Here is a 22,127-nt window from a genome sequence, read left to right as displayed (position 1 = left end):
CTCTTTCGACATCCAGTGTGAGTATTCCAGTCGTTCGGTACTGATTCATTTCTTTGGTGCATCTTTCTACTATCCTGAGCAGCTGAAGTTCCGTGAAATGCTTTCACAAAGCTCAAATTCAGCAAATCAAGCTCGCTCGTTTCCTCCTTGAGTCTCCTCAGTATAGCCCTTTCGGCTACTTTACTGAGACATAACTAAGGCATACTGGCGCACTTTTACCATAACATCAACAGAATTCGATTGTTTTCCAGTCTATCTGCCCCTCGTGTTGGAAGTTATCAATATGCTGACTGTCTATAATTTATTTCCTAACAACTTTTCTTCAAAGTTTTTGATGCGAATGTCGACTACGTTTAATTCGTTGAAATTCACTACTTTTCCATAAGATAACAAAGGACGCGTCCATGCAGTGAAACTTTACTTGTGTGGTTCGCTGTTTTGCAAGCAGCTTTTTGTAATGTACGGCAAGGCCAATGCAAAGTCATAGGTATTAAAAAGGCTATAAAAAGCTGATAAATGTGGAAAAACTGCAAGCCAAGTGCAAACCACGCTAGTAAAGTCTCTCTTTCTCTAGCGGAGCTCTGCAGCTCTTATGAAACTTCCACCACTGCTTTAATAACGAGTCATGATAAATTAATTTAGAAAAAAAATTACTTTTTTGGCATAGCAACTTATTTTTGTCAGCCTTTTAATTTTAATAAATTAAATTCAAGAGGTTCAAAAAAATTAATTGGAAATTTATTATTGCAGAAGACATAATTTCTCTATAAAAAAAAGAACTGTGTCGTTTATGGAAATATTTAAATAAAAATAATAAACTTGTAGATTCGTAAAATTTTAGTCCGCTATAAACGCACCAGAACTACCAATCCGGACGGTTTGAACTACTTCTGTACTGGTGCAAGATTTCCACGTGATATATGACGTCTTTCAAAAAAAAAACCAGCGTGCGAACGTCACTCCGTTAACTTGTCAAATGTGAAGTTTTACATGAAAATTTTTGTAAAAGGGTGTTGTTTTTTTTTGTTGTGAGAGGTAAACAGAGCATATAAAATTATCACGTGAATCTGTTAATGCTTTATTCGGTACTAAAGTGGTCTTAGTTATCAGTTTTTATCGAAGGAAGATATCTGGAGCGATATGCGGCCATGTTGATTGTGTGTATTGAAAATAAAAGTGTAGTGTCATCAGTGAACAGAAAACTAATTTATTAAAAACTACGTAACTTGTTTGAACAAATAATCCTGTTTGCAAGTACTGAAGCGAATTAACCAACGAAACTTGATAATTTCAACAGGGTAGCGTGCAGTTGACCAAACGATTTGTGATATCCAAAGAGAGTAGGTAGGTAACCTTTATTTGTTTATTTTTATGCCAGATTAGTATGTCGACAACAATTCAATTTTCATATATTTTTAGAATCTAACAGCTGATTTCTAAAGTATTTACTTGATTGGCCCACTTAAGAGAGCTCTACATTCTAACGGGGCTGCTAACCAATAAAATCATTGCTTTGATTAATACTTTTAAATCGCTAATGTCACCTACATAGCCAAATGCAGTGCTTCATTTAAAGAAGTCATGTCTCACTTTTCGTAATGGATTTCAAGGTTCGATTTTTATAGCTGCAATAACCTCAGTTATTACTCAAAGGTCTCTGACAGTGAAATCTAATTTATAACTGTGTTTTCTCTTGTTTATCCCACTTTGTTAGAACGTAATTGCAAATCCATGCATCCTTTGTGATATTTAAAACATCACAAATATCCAGACAAACTTATCTGATTTTAAAGTCTGGTATTGATTTAGGGTTTAAGACCTTGTCTACGTAAAACATGCAAGAAACCTTACGCTGTCTTTGCTTGATTTGATTTGCTTTCTTTATTAACACTCTTAATATCTCTTTTAGCAGCTGAGTTGAGCTTTAGCCATTTGCAACAGTTGAAAACTGCTCAAAAGTAAGTTTTTGTTTTCGATAATATGTTAATAATAAGATAAGATTACTACCTATTGATTAGCCCAGACATATACCTAGATAATTATTCTGAGTATATGATTTTCGTGAGAAAACAGCGTTTAAAATCGGGCGTACTTATTTAACTGTGTTTAAACCAAGTTTATATTTGGGCAATAATAAGTACTTAATTATATGTAATAACTAGATGCGTCGAAATTCACACGACATGCAAGTGAATGTAGCAGGCATTCGGCGAAATATAAAAAATTTCGCCCACAATTATTCAGATGCACAGAAGAAGGTGCGCGAAGCCACCTCCAATGATCCGTGGGGCCCCAGCAGTACTATCATGGCGGAAATTGCCGATTTAACTTATAATGTAGTGGCATTTAGTGAAATAATGCAAATGGTAAGTTGTATACGAAATGATGTTAGAAAAGCTAAATTGATTGTTAAAGGTTTGGAAGAGATTGAATGACCATGGTAAAAATTGGAGACATGTTTATAAGGCTTTGGTTGTACTGGAGTATCTGATCAAAACTGGATCGGAAAAAGTAGGACAGCAGTGTAAAGAGAACATTTATGCAATTCAAACTCTGAAAGACTTTCAGCATTTAGAAGAAGGTTGCTTACGTGCCCGCGTTAGAAGAAGTTGGTTAAACATTTCAATTGCAACTTTTCAGGAAAAGATCAGGGTCAAAATGTTAGAGAAAAGGCCAAGCAGTTGGTGAATTTGTTAAAAGACGATGAAAGACTCAAAAACGAGCGAGCTCGAGCATTAAAAGCAAAAGAACGGTTTGCTCAGAGTGCCAGTGGATTTGGTAGTGATGGCGGTTTGGACACTCCAACCAGTCCCAAATATCCCGCATTTAGGGGCGAGTGGGGAAGTCGAGATTCCGGGAATTCTGGTAGTAATTTTTACATCTGTTCGCAAATTTGTCAACTTAACACTCTTTAGTATAACTTCCACATGTTAAGAGTCAGATATTTTAGCGGAATTGCCACGAGATATAGAAATCGCGCGCCCTCAGACTGCCGGCGAAGAAGAGCTGCAATTGCAGCTCGCTCTAGCCATGTCAAGGGAAGAGGCCGAACAGGAGGAACAGAAGCGCAAGTCGGACGATGTGAGACTTCAGTTGGCTTTGAGTCAAAGCCAACAAGATTTTAAGTAAGTTCGATTAAATCATTACAATGCTAAAGTGTTCACCTGCTTTATTTTCATTTCAGAAAGTCTACTGAAAAAATACCCCAAAGTCACTTAGTGGACCTGCTAGATGTTAATTTGGGCGGCGATCCCACTCCTGTTGATCCCTGGGGAATGCCGCAGCCTCCCAGACCGCAGGTAATTTTTTATGTATTTGAGATATGTATTTCCAATTTTTTTTTAGCAACTTTCTTTTTCTCTCAGACGAATCTTTAACAATTATATATAATTGTTGCTCGTGCGATTTGTAAATGTTAAATTTTTTTCTTTCTTATAGTCGTTGGACTTAAATATTTTTGAGTTTGGTCCAGTGGTATGTATAGTTTTGCTAGTGTTTGTGTGCGTGTCTCAAGAATTGGCAACTATACATGAACCAGCAAAATTTGCAGCTTTGTATCCTAACAAATAAGCCAGTAATGTTTTATTTTGCTTAGTCAAAATGGACAGTAATTGAACCTTTTGAGGTTGAGAAACACAACAACATGTATTAAAATTTGTTTGTGCATTGTTTCAATGGTTTTAGTGTTTCGTAAGCTTTTTTTATCGAAACAATTAAAATCAATTGACCCATATTTTACTATGTATATCGTAACATGTGATTGTGGTCCTGATATTAATAGTGAACAAATCTAGCACGCTTTTTGCTCAAAATTGTTTGCTTTCCATTGAATCTTATCAAAAAATTACATGAAACCGGCTTTTTTTGATTAAGTTTTTCGAGCTTTTAGACCGCCGTGAATAATATTTTTTATCTTGCCGTTTGGCGAGTGGCCAGATCAACTGCAGATTTGTGTTCGTTTTGGGCGACGCCCCTCTGAAGATGAGAACCACTCGTGGTTGCAAAACGTTAGGAGGAAGTTATTTGCCACGACGGCCAAACTCACTGGTTGGAGCAATGGTGGCGAAGCCCACCAAGTTAACATACAAATTATTCACATTTTTATTTTCTTTCCTACTTTTTACTTTTCACGTGATAAACTGAAAATCCATTTATGAACGGCGATTGTGATTTATGTTTAGTTTTTTCACGATTTAAATTTGCTGATCAACCTGAATCTCTTTAAAACGAGGTACTTTCAATTTTTAAATTAATAGCGATCATCAAACGATTAACGTGTCCAACACAGAAAAAGTTATATTATTATTTGAAGTAAGAAAGTGAATGACGATCAACTTTTTCTTAACGCCCTGTATGCAAGTCCTGAAACCGGCGAATGTTTTATGTTTTTACGGTAATTGTAATTTGTTGCGCCTTGTGCTTCAGCAACAACAAAACCATTAGTGGAAATTTAATTATTAGGTAAAATCCACCGAACCACAACTCTTGCAGTGTCCATTGCCTCAATATTAATTTAGCCTGATATTGCTACAGTGTGAATAAACTTCTTGGAGTGACTAATCCGACTAATTAGTCACCAATGTGAATGGCCATTTTTATCTTTTCAAACCCACGTCAGTTTTTAAATATTGTAATAAACTGCTAGCGCCAAAAACGCACGAAAAATAGCGTTATGAGTTCCACTTTTTTTTTGTTCAGCAATCTTCTCCTTGGCAATCATCCGCTTTATCTTCTCCCGCACGAAACCATCCCGCCCCAGTGGCCGATCCATGGCAACCATCAGCAGCACAACCAATCAGACCTAAGCCCGATCCATGGGGTTTACAGGGTGGCGCAAGTGCTCCTCCTAGTAATCTATCTCCTGTTAACACCGGATCTGAATTAGTTAGGCGCGATCCATGGTCACCTACAAGCCCCGGATCGTCTACCGATTTGGATGAATTTGATATTATTACTAACAGGTAAATTTCAGGTTGAGGATGCAAAAAAAATTGATTAAAACGATTAACCAAACCTTTAAACGTTTCAGAAACAGGCCTACATCGCCTAAAACAAACGGGAACATTCCAACAACAAATGATCCGTTTGAGTTGAATTTGCTTGGTGATGTTCTTGCACCCTCTGGGTCCAGTCCGTCGATGGGAGCCACCAAGAAAACCCCTCAAAGCTTCTTAGGGGAGAATTCCGCCTTAGTCAATTTAGATAATTTAGTTACTACTAGTAAGTGATCGGCGCAATGTTGTATTTTTATGACTTAACTAAGAGAATTTCATTTCTAGGCAAGCCTAACAATCCAGCCTTAGTTGCCAATCCGTTCTCCGATCCCACAGTGCCTCAACCTGCTGCTCGTCCAGTTTTCAATACGCAGCCTCCTAAACCGACGATCAACGAAATCAAACAACAATCTTTCGCTCAATTTGGCGGGCAGCCTCAACCAATTGGGACCGCATTTGGAGCTGCAGGTTGGTTGCAATTTTATCCGCGTTTAAAGTTAGAAAACTTTGCCATTTTTTTTGTTTTGTTTTACAAATGTTAAAAAATTGAATGTTTTTTTTTTGGTCAGTTTTATTTGAAAACTTTTGTGTTTTGCACGATTTAGCCTCCGGTGCTCAAGCAGACCCTTGGACACCAGTTCCAAGCAACTCCACGCTCAATGGCAACGGAAATGTAGGCGCACCTTGGATGAAACCTAGCGAACCTGCAAATCCATTCTTGTCTTAACATCTAAACGTGAGTAAAATGGACAACATTTATTTGATTTGTCTATTTACTTATTTCATTGCTATCTTCTTCTACCGCATATGTTCTGTTTCAGATTGAATATTAAAGACAACAAATACTAATTTGGACTAAGTAAACATAATGGTGCAAAGTCATAGAGGATTAAGTAGCTTTTACGTTGCCCATTTGATATGCCGTTTATTAACTCCAACCTATGATCTAATTGTTTTCAACCGGCAATGGTGCAAATTGAAACTGGATAGTGATTAAATAATAGTTGAAACTTTTTATTAATAATCAATTAAATTCAAAATATTTGTCCAGGAATTATGAGCAAATTGCTAACGTTTTCTAAAACACCGTCGGAACTAGAGTGCTTTAAGAAGTTCCTGTTTTAATTAAAAGCTTTTCTCAATGAGATTTTTGATTCGTGATTGGTTAAATTGGTAACACATTTTCCATTATTGATAATATATGCTCGATTAAAACATACATTTGTATGACCATTATAAATTTCCAGATAAGAACGCATTTTTGTAATACATTTTTTAAGTTGTCCGCATACAATTCTAGATCAATTATTTCCAGTATTTAATTGAAAGCAAGAAACATTCTATTTATATAAGATTTATATTTGTTGCTTTATAAGATGTTCTGTTATTGTGTAAATTAATTATTTAAACTCTTTAATTATCGCTACAATTGCTATAGTTGCGTTATTTTTTAAAATGTATATAAAATAAACCTTGTTCTATTTATAAAGCTGGTATGCGATTTATTAGTCTTACGTAATTATCATTGCAGTGAAATGTATATAGTATTCTCTTAAGAGTTAGGATTTTGTATAATATAAGATGTGGTCCTTAACAGTGGTATAATGGAATTTATTGTATCATTATAGTTATTTTCACTTACATTCATAATAAGAAATAAAATTATTAAATAACGCTTTTTGTTTCTCTAAATCATCAGAGTAAAAATTAATGTTCAATTTTATTTATAATTTTAAAAACTAAAATGTTAGTTCAATTTCAATATTTTATTAAACTTTCAAGTCTCTTACCTTTCGATTATCGCGATTTAAACAAACGATTTTTCACATATTTCATTAAATGGATAAATAAATGCGAATAATCGTAATTAATTATAAGAAGTCAAATCTAAAACACATTTCTTGGCAACGTTGTCCCCAGAATTTCGTAAAAAAATAAGGTTATTTCTGGGTGTCAACCTGACAGTCTGACAGTCAAAATATAAATAAACAATAGGTGTTTTTTTAAACGTTTGTGAGGTGTAACAAATAGTACAAAAATGCTGAAACCAAAGGTTTTAACTCAAGTTCTAAGCCAAGCCAATACAGGTGGAGTAGAAAATACACTGTAAGTTATTTTCAGTTGTTATTAGAAGTAAGATTTTCCCTTTTAACAACTCCTGTTGAAAAGTGGTATTATCTTTGGCAATAATATGTTTAATAATTGATTTACAGAAGTTTATTGTTAATATCGTAAGGAATGATTTAACTATAAACTAAGCTAATCACAAATTGCGATATTCCATTGCTTGATTTCTTTCGTTACCAGGCACATTGCTAAATCTGGCATAAGATTATTTATTATTAATCTGAAACACCTTTTTCAAGTTCAAATTTAGATATTCTATCATTGCGATATTAGGACACTTTATCATCAAACTAGACTCGCATTTAATTGGAGCTGATCGAAACTACAAGCATGATAAACTGATCACAACTTCATCTTGAACTGGTTACTAAAAAATGTCCTTAACAAATATCTTCAGAGGATAGTGGGCATAATTTGCAAGCCTAAATAAGTAGGTTCAATATATAATAAAGCTATTATAATTAAATGTTCTTGGGAATATGGTTGTGATTGTAGCGTTTTTTTTCAACCATAGCCTAGTGAACCAAGAAGGCCTTCTTCTAGCATACAGTGGCTATGGTGATAAGGATGCAAGAGTTACTGCCGCAATTGCAAGTAATATTTGGAGCAAATACGAGAAAAATGGTAGCTGGAAGTTGAGACAGCCCAAGCTGCAAGTAGTCATTGATATTTTCATTCCAGGTAAAATCGCTCTTCGGGAAGATGAACCGCAAATAATTATGATGGAGTTTCAAGAGGGTCGTATAGCAATCACACAAGTTGCCAATGTGTTATTATGTTTATATGCAAAAAACACTGTAGGTTTTGGAATGCTTAAACAAAAAGCTACCGCCCTGTCGGCCTATTTGGAAGGTCCTTTAAATCAAGTGGCTACTTCTTAGCAACGGCATACTTTGTATGGATGGTTGCTGATGAACGTTAAGGGCCAATCAGATAATTAAGACATCAGTTAATTAATACTTTTTTACCCAAGTACTGCATCATTTTCCATTAAATTCATGAATCATATCAAAAGTGATTACTTAAATTGATTTATATTGTCGATCAAAGTAAATGTTGCTGTTGGAGAGAATGGCTTCAATATTGTATTGTTATACTTACACCAAATTTTTATTAATATAAATAATTAGTTCTGTTTTTCTAAAATAATAAATATGTATATTGCCAAAATACACTGCTTTAGAAAGTACCCGCGGATTGTATGCCAAAATTTGGCTGCAGACAACTTATTTCAGATGATGGGTTTTGGGTATTTTGCCTCAACATTTTGTGTCGTGAAAAGACAAGATTGTTTCACGTCTTTTATTACAAATTGATCGAACAGGTTCTCTTATTTCCAGAGGCGGATCCAGCTTTTGTGTCAGGGGGAGGGTCAAGTAGTAGAAATTCAGTCTTGTTGTCTATGAAATTACAAAATTTATCGAATTTTGACAAAGAATTGGTTCTCTATGGATAAATAAGGAAATTCTTTAATTTCGAAATAAAACACGTGAGAAAATTCAGTTTTGTCAAGGCACTAAATTTTGTGGCGAACTACTCCACAAAACGTTTTGAAAACACATTGATTTTTTGAATAAGTTACACATTTCAGGTAAATACTATATTTTGAAACCTTCCCATTTTCAATTATCTCCTGCTGATTTAAGCTTTTGCATTTCTCTAACTTTGTTTTGGATTTGCTGCTGAATAATTAGTCTATATTTCTCCGCATGTCCTATTTGTTCCATTTCTTTAAGCCACTGTTCCCGCTCCTTTATTTCTTCGATTACTGAAAATCCGAAAACGCAATTTCTTCATTTCACCTGAGTAAATCTAATTTAGCTATTGTTTATTACTCACGCTGATCAAATCGGTTGCCCTGTTCTTTAACTCCGTCAATTTCGATTTTCTTGATAACTCTCGACTTTTTCACTTCAATATCTCTGTTATATGCCATCATGTTTGCTAATTTAACTTTCTCTTTTTCCCTATCAATCACCGGGTACGTGGGCTAAATGAAAAATTACCGCCTGTAAAGCGCATTTGAAGGCAGACATCCATCCAATCAATACTTACTCTAAATGGTTCCCTTTCGTATGCACCAGAAGAAATTATATCATTTCGTGAGCGCCTTCGAGACGATCCGGGTCGGATTGTGACTTCAGGAATTTGTGAACGCTTTTGTCTAGAGCTGTTGATCGAAGTGGGAAGTGGTTGACCATTTCTTAGAGAGTAATTAATTGATTTCCTTTGCATCATTGAAAGCTTGCTCTCTTCCATTAAAACTACGAATGATTTTCCGATAAATAAACACATTTTTTGGTTGTTTTTTGGTACCTTTGATGAACTGATGTGTTTCTGGGCTATAATTGGCTCTGGCAGGATGTAGAATTCCTCCAAAAGGTATATTTTTACTGGGCCACTCCATTTTACTGATGCCTCAAAGACGCGCCAATTAATAATAACAAGATAAGTGTTTTTGAGCAAAATCAAAGTAAAAAAGGAGGTTTGATTTGTCAAAGAGTCCTTGGCAACACATATTTGGAAACCGGATTCGTGTAGGTTCCTAGTGGCAACAAGCCAACAATACGAAGTTAGTATTTACCGGTGTAAAAGATTAGTCATTTCAAATTGGACTTTTAATCAATAGCCATTAGGTAATTAGTTAAGGCAGTAGAATCAGTCAATTGAACGAATTGCGGAGCGTAAAGATTAATAAAGTTATATAAAAGTAATACAAATCAATTTAGAGCGTAAAATGTTGAATATTTCGGAGTTTAGGTCGACGGGGCGGAATAATATATTTTGTTTATCCTGCAATTTCGCAAGCACGAGTGGGGCATGCATCCTCAGATGTGTTTGGCTCGAAAGATTAGTTATAGTGAATCACCCTCAAAGGGTTGTTCAACGGAATCCGGGAAATCAGCCAGCAAGAGATTTTATTTAAAGTCAATAAATGCTATTAACTTTTCAGAATACACAAGCCTTTCATTTTCTTTCCTCTTAAATTCAGCCATAATTATTGCATATTTTAAAATGCGCGAAAAGATGTTATAAGAAGTCATGAAATCAAGTGAAGAATGAACGTACAATGATTTTGCTTTAGACCTGAAAATAGCTTTAGATTCTTAAAATTTTTACCATTTTTTTTTGCCTAAATCTCAGACATGAAACAAATTGTATGTACACTGATTATGATTTTCTTTTGACCTTCTAAAGCTGGGAAAATTAAAGGGATTGCGACAGATCCAGAAACACATTATATTATATACAAAATAATCTAAAATGTTGTTCAATTGTACAAAACCATATCGATAAAAGGGACGCGAAACTCATCTAAGGAAAGTTTTTATACACCAACATACAAAATTTTTACATCATAATTCTCGCTTGATGAATCATGCTTTGTTGGTTTTTTTATATAATATATTACACTGAAATCAAGAAAGTGCGTTATGAAGAAATTTAAATTCTTCACGCTCTAGGCTGACCGCTCGAGTCAACTGAAATCAGCTATTTCAGATAGGAAACCGCTTTTTATTTTTAAAATTGTCCAAAATTTTTTTAAATCAGTTTGAAATGAACACAAATAAATTGAAGAAAGAATGAAATTTTAGAAATAATTAAATGGAAGAAAGATACATGTAAAGCTCGTTAAACCTATAGAGGCAGTAATCAAAATTGTTAAGATTTCATTCCTAATATTTTTGAAATTATCTGCATTTCTCAATTCTAAGTAATTTTCAATATATTTTTAATTAAAATTTAACATGGAACATTTATGTTTTTTGTTTAGTAGAAACCCAATAACTTCTCGGTTTTCTTAGTACGTATTAGTAAGTATTTTGTAATTTAAATATAAATGCGATAATTTGAGAAGTTTTTTCACGATAGATCGATATGATTCAAAATTCGAAATGTCGTTTTCAAAGCTGATCAGCAGTTTATTAAGGCAAACTGATTAAAATTAATATCTGATGGTTTAATTTTAGGTTTTATAGAATATGAGGAACTCGATCTTGCGTTTCTTTACCAATACCCTTTAGTCAAATATTTTTTAGATTGAGATTTGTATGTATTGAATAAATATTTCGTTTTAGTTGTTTTAAATTGCATATTAATAAATGCGAACAAATGTTAATAAATAATTTAAAGATATTTAAAGGCATTTTTTAACATTGCAAAGTTTTCCTTTATTCTCTTTAAATATCTGTTTCAGTTTAAATGCTGTTTAAGGAGCATTTGAGAAAATGATTTTGGACAATATTTTTATTGTCAAACTTCTATTCTTATTAAATAAATATATAAAAATACTTGTCTACACTCTGTATGAAATACTGATAAAATCACTCACATCGCATTTTTATATATTAAGTCATTAACCAGTTAACTGTGCTAAACGTCTATTTCCTCGTTACTCCTATTGAGACGCGCATATCTTCACTGCAGGCTTCAAGCGGTAGTTCTACGAGTAACGAAAAAGACATGCGACATTATTTTAATATTGTTGCTTTTGCGCTTATAAGTATTGTGTCTAGTTGTGAACACTTTCAAAGGTACATTCAAAACCTCAACTCTCTCGTTTTTCGTAATTTTTTGTTCATTTCAAGGCAAGTATTTACTCATAGTCCTCACATCGCTGCTTTAGTGCTAGCCAGAGGTGGTTCGAAAGCTATCAGATTAAAAAATATACGAACTGTAGGAGAACGAACGTTATTGGGGCGCACTCTTAATGAAATAAAAACACTGGGGTTTAATTCTGTTTGGGTGTCCACAGATCATAATTTAATTTACGACGAAGCCAGAAAATGTAAGTGTATATATACATACATATATCAGGACGCTTATATATAAGCGTCCTGATATTTGAAGGAACGAATTAATATTTCGTGGTAGAGAATGATGTTTGAAAAGCGCGATACATTTTTTCTATCTGTCTTATGTTGGAAATTAATGGTTTGCCTAAAATAGCTAAAATTTGCCTAAAAAAACTAAATTTTAGACAATGTAAATGTGCATTGGAGGAATTGGGATACAGCTACAGATGAAGGGTCTTCACTTTTTGCCACTCAAGAGTTTTTAAAACATCATCCTGTAGTTGATATAGTTGCTCTCATACAGTGTACTTCTCCTTTTTTGAGAAAGGAATATCTCGAACAAGCAAGAAGGACTATTGAAAAATTCGAATGCGTATTCTCGGTAACAAGGTGAGTTTTATGTTATTATTTACTGAAGTTCTGGAAGATGGAACTATCTTTTATCGAGAGAAAATAGAAAGCCGCAGTAAAAGATAGAATAAAAATAAATTAACGTCTATCTTTAACTTTTGTGTGAAAACTACCGTCATTTTCCTAGCGATGTTTTACGATGCGTTTGCCTGTCTCTTGCTTCTAATATTCCAAGTTTTTTTATATGTGAAAAGAGCCAATATTTCCTAACGGCTGTTTCCTTTGGCAAATGCGTTTAGGTCATTTGAACTTTTATGGCGGCGAGCGAATGGAACACTCTGCCCGTTGAATTTCGATCTTAAAAACAGGCCCAGGCGGCAAGATTTACCAGAACAGTTTGTTGAAAATGGAATGTTTTATTTCGCCAGCAGAAAGATGATTGAGAATGGACAGTTTCAAAGTAACAGGTAAAATACTACTCTTATATAAACTCCGGAATATCGTGCATTCTGGAATTATCGCAGCAATAGAGATTTAGTTTTTGGCCGCCCACCTGGACCCTTCTGCGTTTTTTTGCGAAAAATTATAGATTTAATTTCTAAAAAAAGATCGCAAGTAAATTATATATTGTATACTGAAATATATTAAACTAATTTAAGAATTTTTCCTAAAATTAAAAACGCAAAATCGTAAACAATAAACCTGTACTTCCCCTATCTCTGTCCTTATCTTTGGTATTTCAACTCTTCTTTCTAGGTCAAGTTGTTGACTTGCGTAGTTTTCATGTTTCAACGTCAACACGTCAAAACTGTGGTTAAGTTATGTATGTTTAGTTTCCTGATGTTTGTTTTCTGATTTTAATTTAATTATTTCTATATTGTTTACCGTAGTTGCCTTGGGGGGTTGGGGGGGATTGTCGTTTTACGTGTAATTTAGATGATACGCCTACACTCATCATTGTTCTATTGTGTAGTTGGTTGTTGCTGTTACTTTCTTTTTGCATCTTAATTTTTCTGTGCGAAATGTTTCAATAATAGGTAAGTATGTAATTAAATTGTGGGGGGTACAAGACAGAGATCAAGTTCCAAAACATACAATTGTGCAATGTGTTTATGAGCACAAGTGTTTTCATTTTTCTGGAATATTATACATTTATAAAAATATCAAACTAAGTTTCAAGCTTGATAGGTACTTGTGGTGTTCATGAGCATATTTTTAAATTAATTCTTCCAGAAATAAGTTCATATCACTTTCGCTCAATATTGGGTCATTGCGAATAATTGTGACTACTTGTTAATTCATTGGAAAATCAAAACACAATTACTCTCCCTCTCCACTCAAACTGGAAATGAATTCTATTGGGAATTCACTGTAAATCACCACGCGATGAGTTTATCGTAATTTATCTATACAAGCATTGTCACCTATTTTGTCAGTATAAAAAGTGCCATTAGTAGTTAAAAATCTTACATTTTATATGCTTTTAATCGGAAAACTCAACTGTCTTATGTATCATCTAGCTTGAAAAGTATTCAAATACCCAGAATACTTCTAAATCATTTCGAAATACATTATTGTTTGTTAAACTGTATTAAAGTGAAGGCGATGTACGTTTCAACCGGTTAATGAAACATTTTCAATTCAATCATATTTTTAAACAATTCACTTTCTAAACGGTTTGATGGGATTTTGTTCTATGGGTGTTCTGGTTGGTTCTAAAACATCTACAATCTCTACTAAAAACATCTACAAAATCGAAGATGTTCTTTATTTTCAGTTGTGCAATAGTCGAAATACCTAGGTATAATTCCATGGAAATCGATGATCCGCTTGATTTAATTGTTGCAAACATGTTGTCCAAGCTGGAATTATGACCACTACCTTAAGTTCTGGTAAGAAAATGCAACTACCTATATTATTTAAAAAAATGTCTAGAGTTGCGAGACAATTTTAACTAACTAACAGGTCTTCCCATCTTTCAAAACTATTCAGATAAAAAAAACATGATAATTCAGTATTTTTAGATTGACGTGTTTTCGAGCGCGATGACTAATAGGCAACGTATTACTGGAATTTATCATTTTCCACATATTTTGTGTGGATTATAGATGTGTGTGTGTGTGTGTGTGTTTGTTTATTTATATTGGCATATTTTCAGGAATATTGATGAATAAATTTGGCAAATATGAAGTACGATATTGTTTTTAAGTGATACAATAAATCTATAATGTTTGCTCGCTGTTTGGCAATAGGTAGGACCAGTTTTGCTTCATACCTATTCTTTAGGCACATTTTTATCAGCTTTATGGGTATTAATCGACTGCATACTATATTTTGCCGAAACAAAATACTAGTTACGTACTAGTTTTACAAAAAACAAAATACGAGTTCGCAATTATGTACAAGCTAAAAACTTCTTGTAATAAAGCACATTTTGTTTTATTTGTTTGCGAAAATGTCTCCTAAATAACTTCGTAAAAATTCTCATGGTTGCATTGTAACGTTTCGATCATACAGAATTTTTTATGTTGAAATCAGCAATAAAAACTTTTCTATACGACTAAAACTTAAACAGACACACTGTGTATAGTTTAATGTATAAATTAATTATATTTCAGCTGCAATTCCTGTTTCATACAGGGACCTTTACAGCAAATGTTCAAACAATGATGAACCCATTCACATTGATGTTTACAAATCACTATTGTCGCAATGTAATTTGGACAATACCCAGCTTAAAATAATTTGGGATTTGGTTGGTCCTCAGCGACAAACGCAAAATGCTGTTAATCGAACAAACTTTTATAAAACGTTGGCACTTATTGCATGGGCACAACAAGGCAAACAAATTTCTGAGAAGTTATTCGATAGCTTTACAGGGGATGGTACGTTATTTCACTCGAACTATCCGTTATATCATTCAAAGGGTTTGCAATTATTTCTCAGAGTATCCTACTCCGAAACTTGCCGATTTGACCCCGGTATTGAAAGTAAAAGAAAACATGTTCATTGAACCGAGGCCATTGACAATTGAAAACTATCAAAAACTTATTGAAATTGATTTAATTGTTGTTCAACTCGTGCCGGAGAAAAAAGGATTGTTTTTGAAATACTCTGAGTATCTCGTTGCATCGAAGCGATTTGGCTCAAAAGTTACAAGAAGATATAACGATTTTGTCGCGTTGCATGAGGTATTACTGAACCGATTCCCTTATAGGTAAGCAAGGTTTCTAAAAATGTTATTACAAATTTCTACATTAAACTATTTTTTAGATTAGTCCCAAGTCTTCCGCCAAAAAAAATTATCATGAACGATAGCCAATTTCTCCTAGAAAGAACGCGTGGCTTGCAGAGATGGCTTACTCTTGTATGCAGGCATCCTATCATATGCCACGATAGCATCCTGGCCTTTTTTTTAACAGACGAAGGCTCGGATGTCCAAAATCGGATTAGAAACACTTTCCGAAAAGTGCCAGATGAGTTTATGACTTCGGACCTATCGGCCACTGCAAAGGCAATTTTTCCGTTGCCCGATAGAAAGCGTTTTAACTAAATACAATGCTTAATTCAGGAATGGTTACCAGCTGATAATGGGCAAATCGCTGTAAGCCGTGAAAATATCCGAAGCTTAGTCAACATTGTCGGAAGATTGAAACAAAACGCAGAGTCTCTCGTGACTCAATCTCAAGAATCGGCAATTAATATCGAAGACATATCCACACAACTGAAGAACATGAGTGTTATGAATGTGGGATCTAGTCAGAACTTTATCGAAAATTGGAGCAATGTACAGCGGTGTTTTGATGGAATGTCTAAGTAAATATTCGCTCTTAAATTATTTCATACATGCCAGTCCTATTGCTAGCGTTAGGCCGTATTATTTTTATAGAGATCTTCATGGAATTTCGCAAACATGTCAAACCAGAGCTGATTTTGAGCAAAGAACAGTCTGCGAAAAATTGGGTGTACTCTATGATATTTTGGTGGCGCATATGGAATTGTGTGAACGCTTGGAAAGAGGTTTGGCCCACGATCACCAAGTGGCTTTGTCGAAATTGCTGACTTTGAAGAAGAAGAAATTGCAAGGAGCAATCAGAGGGATCGATTCCGAGAGTGTCGAAAAACTCGAATCTAAAATGTTAGCTCAGGAAAACATCATATCTAGCATCGACCTCAGAACCGATTTTAGCTTGTACTGTGTGCACATGGAAACTCAGTTAGTGTTTGCCTATTTGGGAACTATGCCCTCGATTCTTGCTAGTTTTGTTGACTTGAAGACCAAGACCCATTTTGAGGTAAGATTTAATCCTTCTGTAAGTGATCCACTTTACACAAACCTCAGATAATGCGCTTGAATAATTCACAAATCATCTCCGCGATCGGTAATTACTTTTTGTTTGTATCCCTCTTAGCTCTTGGACCTTTGGAGGAACCTACAATCTCAATATTCCATTTTGGAGGGGAATAAATCAAATGGCAAGGGATATAAAAAGTAATAATTGTGGCCTTAACAAGCCAGCCCTTTGGTTTGGGCCAAAACTCCTTTACGTCTTCCATCTTGTCGAATCTGGTGATACTTTAATATAACAAAAACATTCCATTCTATGTTAACTAATAGAAAATAATTTTCGTCTCAAAACAAATACAATGTTAAGTCTCCTAGTTGTAAATGTTTTAGTTAGAATTTTAATCTATATTGTTCAGTTAATTCAGCTGTGGCTTTAGTTTTTTTGACAAAAATAGTGATTTTACGTGGAAATACCACCTACAAAACCGTAAAAAATTGTCTCACTTAAAAAGCCAGTCTTCATTTAGAGATTTTGTGGCGGGATAGTTACCTATATATGATATTGTAAATACCAGGAAATTGTTGATATTGTAAATCAGATTTGTATATTTTATTAATGTTGAAAATAGTTTTAATATTTAATAAAATGAAAATTACAGAGTGGGCATTAGACTGTAAATCCTCCATTCTAAAACACAATATTCATAGAATGGCTTACTCTTATCAGTCTGTCATTGTATTTATCTCGTTTCTCACAGCTTCTGCCGCTTCGTTCATTTCCAAACCTTCGAGAATATACAACAGATTGTCCAAGTTGGCGTCTTCATCGTCCTCAAACCAGAGATCCATCATGTGTTTCGCCTGATCGATTCGTTTTTTGTTTTCGTTTTTGAACCATTCAATTTCGTCGGCTTTATAACCTAATTTGGTTCCTAATTTCTCCCATTCGGGGGCCACTTTCTCGACAATAATTTGCCGAATATCATTGCTCACTTTTGTAGGTTCTTGACGTGGATTATTCTCCTCTGCAAAGTACTCATTTTGTTTAAAATCTTCGGTGTTTTGTTCTTCTGTTAGGATGTTTTCCTCCATCTCTTGTTCGGTTTGCGCTTCCTAGGCACAATAAGACCATCCATTTCATCATGTTCACTAATACTACACATTTTATTTTACCTGACTGTTTTCATCATGTCGGCCTGGTTTTTCATGAGTTTTAATTTTATGAACCATTAACTCTAAATATTTTGGTAATGGATGGTTTTGAGTATTGATCGAAAAGAAATAGGGACTTCGTCTTGCCAATAATCGCAAAGCCCTCCAACCTGTGAATATTAACATTCGATAAATGCCTTCAAATGATACGAATTTAAAAACAATTGGGCATACCAAAATTGCAGTCTTTTAATAGATTTTCATCATCTTTAGTCGGATTTGCCGATTCTACTTGAGTAACAGCATCAGCAAAATAGTCGTCTAAAGATGGCAAAAAATCGCGGTCTTTGCATGCATCTAAATTGCTGGGGCATATGTTCCATAATTTGGTAAGTTCCGTACTGCAAATAAACCATTCAAAAGTAGCCTGGAAAATGCATTGTTTTTCACTTACTTGCCGATATAAAACTTTCCATCTTTATTAGCGTCTTTCACCAAATCACCCAAAAGCATAGTTGCTTTTTTGGGTTTTGGGGCTTCAGCGGGTTCACTTTGAGGTAATAATTTCTTAATTTCTTAAAAAAGACAGTGATTATTAATTGCAAAACAGGGTTCAGTTAATTGTGTTTAAAAAATACCTGGACAACCATCGTTTTTCCATGAGTTCCACAACTCCTCTCTCTTGAGAATGTTTTTGATAATATTTGCAAAGTTTTCGCCATCGGGTGGGGTTTCTCGCAGTAAAGCGTACACTTTTTCGCACGCACTTTGAATCCATTCCTTTTGATCCGGTTTTAATTCATAAGTATCTCTAGAATGAGTATGTCTTGCAGTCGATAGGTATGTAGAAATTCATATGTGTAACTCACGATTTAAATTTAACCGAAGATGTTAAGTATTGAAAGACAATCAAAAATTGCAGCAACACAGATCTTCGAAAACTGACATCATGCAGCTGAAGATCCAGTAGCTTTTGACTAGTCAAATATTTCGCAAAATAGCCCACATTGGATGTTTGATCTGATGAGTTCACATAATCCAGTTTAATTCCTTGAAACGTGTTAAGGATGTTCATTGAATGCTAAAACAGTTTACTTTAAAATTGCTGGATTTCAACTAGTTATGAAGTGTATGTAAGTGAACCTACAGTGCAAAAGACCTTCCATTGCACTTTATCATAGCACTGATTTGGATTCCTGAAAAAGTCCTGCAGTTTCCAAAACTTGCAGTAAAATGGGAAGTCGATTACGTGTTTTTGTTCTCCGGAAATAATTTCGGTTACTATATCATCAGTGCTATTATCTGTACCGTATTCAGTAACGTTTTCTAAGTTGAACTCGCTAACAATGTTCAAGCCTACAAACGAAATAAATTGCATAATTACGAACGAATTAAACATCCTACAAATGTTACCAGATCTTTCAGAAAATGGGAAGAACTTTGCAAGAAATAGCAGTATTTTTCCACAAAAAACGGTCGCTGTAGTTCTCGATAAACGTCTAAGAAGATCGTTGCATAAACGAAGCAAATTATTTTTGCAACCAGTAAAAAAAAGATCCTCTTTCCAAACTTGTACATTGTCTTCAACAAAGCTGAACATGCTTTGACACACATCAAGTGTTAGTGTGTCGAAAATATCGCCTAAAAATATTAGTTAACTAAGCATTCGAACAATTTCGTGCAAATAACCGGAGCATATTTTGTGTTCAATTAGTAAAAAATGATCTACTAAATAATGCATACAAAGATGTAATATTTTTAAAAGTCCTGATAGTGATTGCTTACCTAATAGCACAACGGGCATTGTAGGTGTGGTTAAATGTTTCCGGCATGCTTCAATTGAAAACTGGATAAAAGATCTCAAAACAGTCACATCTGCTTCCTCGCTAAGCAGATGCAACAAAACTTCTCTAAACGCTTGATCCAGAGGCGTTTTAGTATCTATTTCAGTAGATTTAAACGATGCAACTTTCTTTTCCAGAATTTCATAATTATGTTTTTCGAATGCTGCTTTGAGAGTATTCTGGAATTCAAACTTAGACTCACTACCGAGTACAACACTGTGATAAACTGCTGGTATTGAGTCATTATGTTGTTTTATACAGGAATCAAAAAAAGAAATTCATTCAGCAAATTGTAGGAATTATCGGGTCAAAATCAAATTCCTGCAGACGGAGGCCTGATAACTCAGAAAAGACAGCAGTTTCTTCGCTTACTCAGGACGTTCAAATTTAAAGCAATAAACGAATCCGAATTGCCTTCAAGCAACTAATGCTCAAGTTTATGTCTTAATAAAAAATCACAGAATACACCAAACTATGATTACTAAGTATTGCAAGATCTGTGAAGATATAACGCAACGGACTACGAAATAACCTATACTAGCTTATATTTATTATGTTGCAGAAATTTGCTTAATTATCATTTGGGACCCCATGTTGGTTATTGCTGCTTGAATTAAACCGGCAAATCTCCCAATAAACTTATATTGCTAAAATGGAATCACATTTTGATTCCATTTTTGGAATAAATATTTTTTCCAACTTTTGCACTCAACACCTACCTTAAATTCAGATCGTATATCATCGAAAGTGGACTGACACCTTATTGAAGCCATTTTCAAAGCCCTGATTATGTATTGTTCTGATGGTCAATTCATATGTGCCCCAAAACACTTTTGAAAACAACGCAAGCTAAAACGAATGCATGAAAATTAAAGTTAGGTTATATCAGAGACAATTTTTATTAGGTTAGGTTATATCAGATGTGGCGAACTCTATCCACCACTTCTCAACTAGCAGCTCCAACCGAAACGCCAGCTATACCTCACCGCATAACATCTGTGGCGTTTCGATTCAAATAGAACTTCCAACCTATGTTCCGTAACCGAGCCGGGTAGAATTGGGCTTAGCTTTGCCCCAGAACAAACCCAATTCTACCGTTTAGGAAACTTTAAAAAAGTTTCCAACATGGTCAAAGTGCTGCTGCCACAATCCCAGGCAGGTTTCCAGCACGTCAAACACATCCTAAACCTGCCAGTCCTTATCGAACCCCAGCGAAACTCCAACACGCTCAACATCAAGCATATCCCACAATGCAAGAAGTTCCAAAATTTCGGGCATTCCGTGACGAACTGTGGTTCAAAAGCCATTTGCCACAAATGCGCCGAGCCGCATTTCTACAGGGAGTGCACGAAATCTCGTGACGTTCCTGCAAAATGCTGCAATTGCGGCGGCCCACATCCGGCCAGCTATTTTCCCTGCCCCAAAAATCCCAACTTTGCCCAATAAACAGAGGCAAAACGAAAATTAGCCCTTTTCAACAAAAAAGTTGAAACAGGTATTTCGTATGCCCAAAAGACCCAAGCCACCGAAAAATCACAGCCACACACTCCTCCCACACATCCAACTAAACAAGCTCCACCCAAGCTAACCCAAACCCCGCCCCCAAAACCTGCGACTAACCCAAACCTAAATCCCCAACTAATTCAACTCCTTCTCCTTTCCGACAAAGAAATTGAGGCCAAAGTCACCAGAATGGCGGCTTTAATTTCCCAAAATCCAGTACTTAAAATATTATGCTAAGGCATAACATAAAACCCCAAGGTGTCCATATCGTCTCCTGGAATGCAGCCAAAAAGTACGAATTTGAGGCATACCTAAAGGAAAACGATGTAGACATCGCTCTTATCCAAGAAACTTTCCTAAAACCCAACATTCACTTTTGGTCAACGCCTAAACGCCATAAACGCCATTTACCGCACAGACCGACTCACCAAAGGCGGTGGTACAGCCATAATCATCAAAAAGTCCATAGCCCACACACAAATTCCCCCCTTCAATTCAGTCATTGAAAACACGGAAATTAAGCTCGAGATGTGCAACACTTCGGTGCGGCTTACCTCGGCTTACAAGCCTCCCAAAAAAGCGACAACTCCACAAGACTACGAAATCCGAGAAAAAACCCGAGTGAAACTACTCTCCTTGCTGGAGACCTGAACAGCAAACATACTATATGGGGCTGCAAAGGTTCCAACGGGGAGGACAAAAAACTCCTCCAGCTCTCCGAGGACTAGACTTTCAAATACACGCTCCCGACGAACCCACACACTTCCACTGCAACGGCCCAGACATTCTCGATATTGCCCTAACAACAAACCTCGCTCTGAATTTGTCAATCACAAATTCCGACTCTCTAAGCTCTGACCACAACCCAATTAAAATTATACTGAACGAAAATTTCCTACCAAACCCACTTCAACCACTAACATACATTCATTGACTGGGACGCTCTCCGACACTATCTACAGGAAACTACGATCACAGACACCCCAATAATGACCATCCAACACCTGGACTCTCTGAACGGCATCCTCACCGAAAAGATCACCGAGGCCACCAATAAAGCAACAACTTTCAA

General features: G+C 35.2%; 5 protein-coding genes across 12 annotated transcripts; 3 read left to right on the top strand and 2 right to left on the bottom strand.

Annotated features, from left to right (window-relative positions):
• Positions 1-913: 913 nt before the first annotated feature.
• On the top strand, positions 914-6,668 carry LOC109536928 (epsin-2). 7 transcript variants are annotated; one of them, XM_048663850.1, is made up of 13 exons: positions 914-1,344; positions 1,910-1,958; positions 2,163-2,366; positions 2,416-2,581; positions 2,641-2,865; positions 2,951-3,125; positions 3,185-3,299; positions 3,439-3,474; positions 4,699-4,961; positions 5,030-5,220; positions 5,280-5,462; positions 5,600-5,730; positions 5,816-6,668. In XM_048663850.1, the coding sequence occupies exons 3-12, from the start codon at positions 2,163-2,165 to the stop codon at positions 5,719-5,721; spliced, it is 1,680 nt and encodes a 559-aa protein (XP_048519807.1). In that variant the 5' UTR covers positions 914-1,344; positions 1,910-1,958; the 3' UTR covers positions 5,722-5,730; positions 5,816-6,668. The 7 variants fall into 7 exon arrangements, with proteins under 7 accessions (XP_048519807.1, XP_048519803.1, XP_019758970.1 ...); XM_048663846.1 differs by having other exon boundaries at positions 2,942-3,125; XM_048663848.1 differs by having other exon boundaries at positions 932-1,340; positions 2,942-3,125.
• Positions 6,669-6,945: 277 nt separating this feature from the next.
• LOC109536946 (ragulator complex protein LAMTOR2 homolog) lies at positions 6,946-8,291 on the top strand. Its single transcript, XM_019903428.2, has 3 exons — positions 6,946-7,100; positions 7,636-7,745; positions 7,803-8,291. The coding sequence occupies exons 1-3, from the start codon at positions 7,033-7,035 to the stop codon at positions 8,000-8,002; spliced, it is 378 nt and encodes a 125-aa protein (XP_019758987.1). The 5' UTR covers positions 6,946-7,032; the 3' UTR covers positions 8,003-8,291.
• Positions 8,292-8,706: 415 nt separating this feature from the next.
• Positions 8,707-10,647, bottom strand: LOC109536945 (UPF0193 protein EVG1 homolog). The gene is made up of 4 exons (XM_019903426.2): positions 9,438-10,647; positions 9,177-9,385; positions 8,961-9,111; positions 8,707-8,889 (listed from the first exon to the last, which is right to left on the bottom strand). Exons 1-4 carry the CDS (start codon positions 9,526-9,528, stop codon positions 8,744-8,746), a joined length of 597 nt encoding a protein of 198 aa, XP_019758985.2. The 5' UTR covers positions 9,529-10,647; the 3' UTR covers positions 8,707-8,743.
• A 2,414-nt stretch (positions 10,648-13,061) lies between these two features.
• On the top strand, positions 13,062-17,221 carry LOC109536924 (sorting nexin-8). Of its 2 annotated transcripts, XM_019903393.2 has the most exons (9): positions 13,062-13,305; positions 14,046-14,160; positions 14,427-14,520; positions 14,887-15,153; positions 15,215-15,485; positions 15,542-15,782; positions 15,840-16,084; positions 16,158-16,563; positions 16,681-17,221. In XM_019903393.2, exons 3-9 carry the CDS (start codon positions 14,496-14,498, stop codon positions 16,762-16,764), a joined length of 1,539 nt encoding a protein of 512 aa, XP_019758952.1. In that variant the 5' UTR covers positions 13,062-13,305; positions 14,046-14,160; positions 14,427-14,495; the 3' UTR covers positions 16,765-17,221. The 2 variants fall into 2 exon arrangements, with proteins under 2 accessions (XP_019758952.1, XP_019758953.1); XM_019903394.2 differs by lacking the exon at positions 14,427-14,520 and having other exon boundaries at positions 13,063-13,305.
• On the bottom strand, positions 17,136-20,467 carry LOC109536923 (THO complex subunit 1). Its single transcript, XM_019903392.2, has 10 exons — positions 20,272-20,467; positions 19,494-19,731; positions 19,122-19,349; positions 18,856-19,064; positions 18,578-18,789; positions 18,347-18,519; positions 18,163-18,283; positions 17,943-18,109; positions 17,730-17,878; positions 17,136-17,669 (listed from the first exon to the last, which is right to left on the bottom strand). The coding sequence occupies exons 1-10, from the start codon at positions 20,323-20,325 to the stop codon at positions 17,280-17,282; spliced, it is 1,941 nt and encodes a 646-aa protein (XP_019758951.2). The 5' UTR covers positions 20,326-20,467; the 3' UTR covers positions 17,136-17,279.
• Positions 20,468-22,127: the final 1,660 nt, after the last annotated feature.

This window comes from Dendroctonus ponderosae, unplaced genomic scaffold (genome assembly GCF_020466585.1).
Source record: "Dendroctonus ponderosae isolate FM_Combo_2020 unplaced genomic scaffold, Dpon_F_20191213v2 Dpon_F_20191213_2, whole genome shotgun sequence".
Taxonomy (NCBI): Eukaryota; Metazoa; Arthropoda; class Insecta; order Coleoptera; family Curculionidae; genus Dendroctonus; species Dendroctonus ponderosae.
This window is presented reverse-complemented; position numbering and strand designations above follow the sequence as displayed.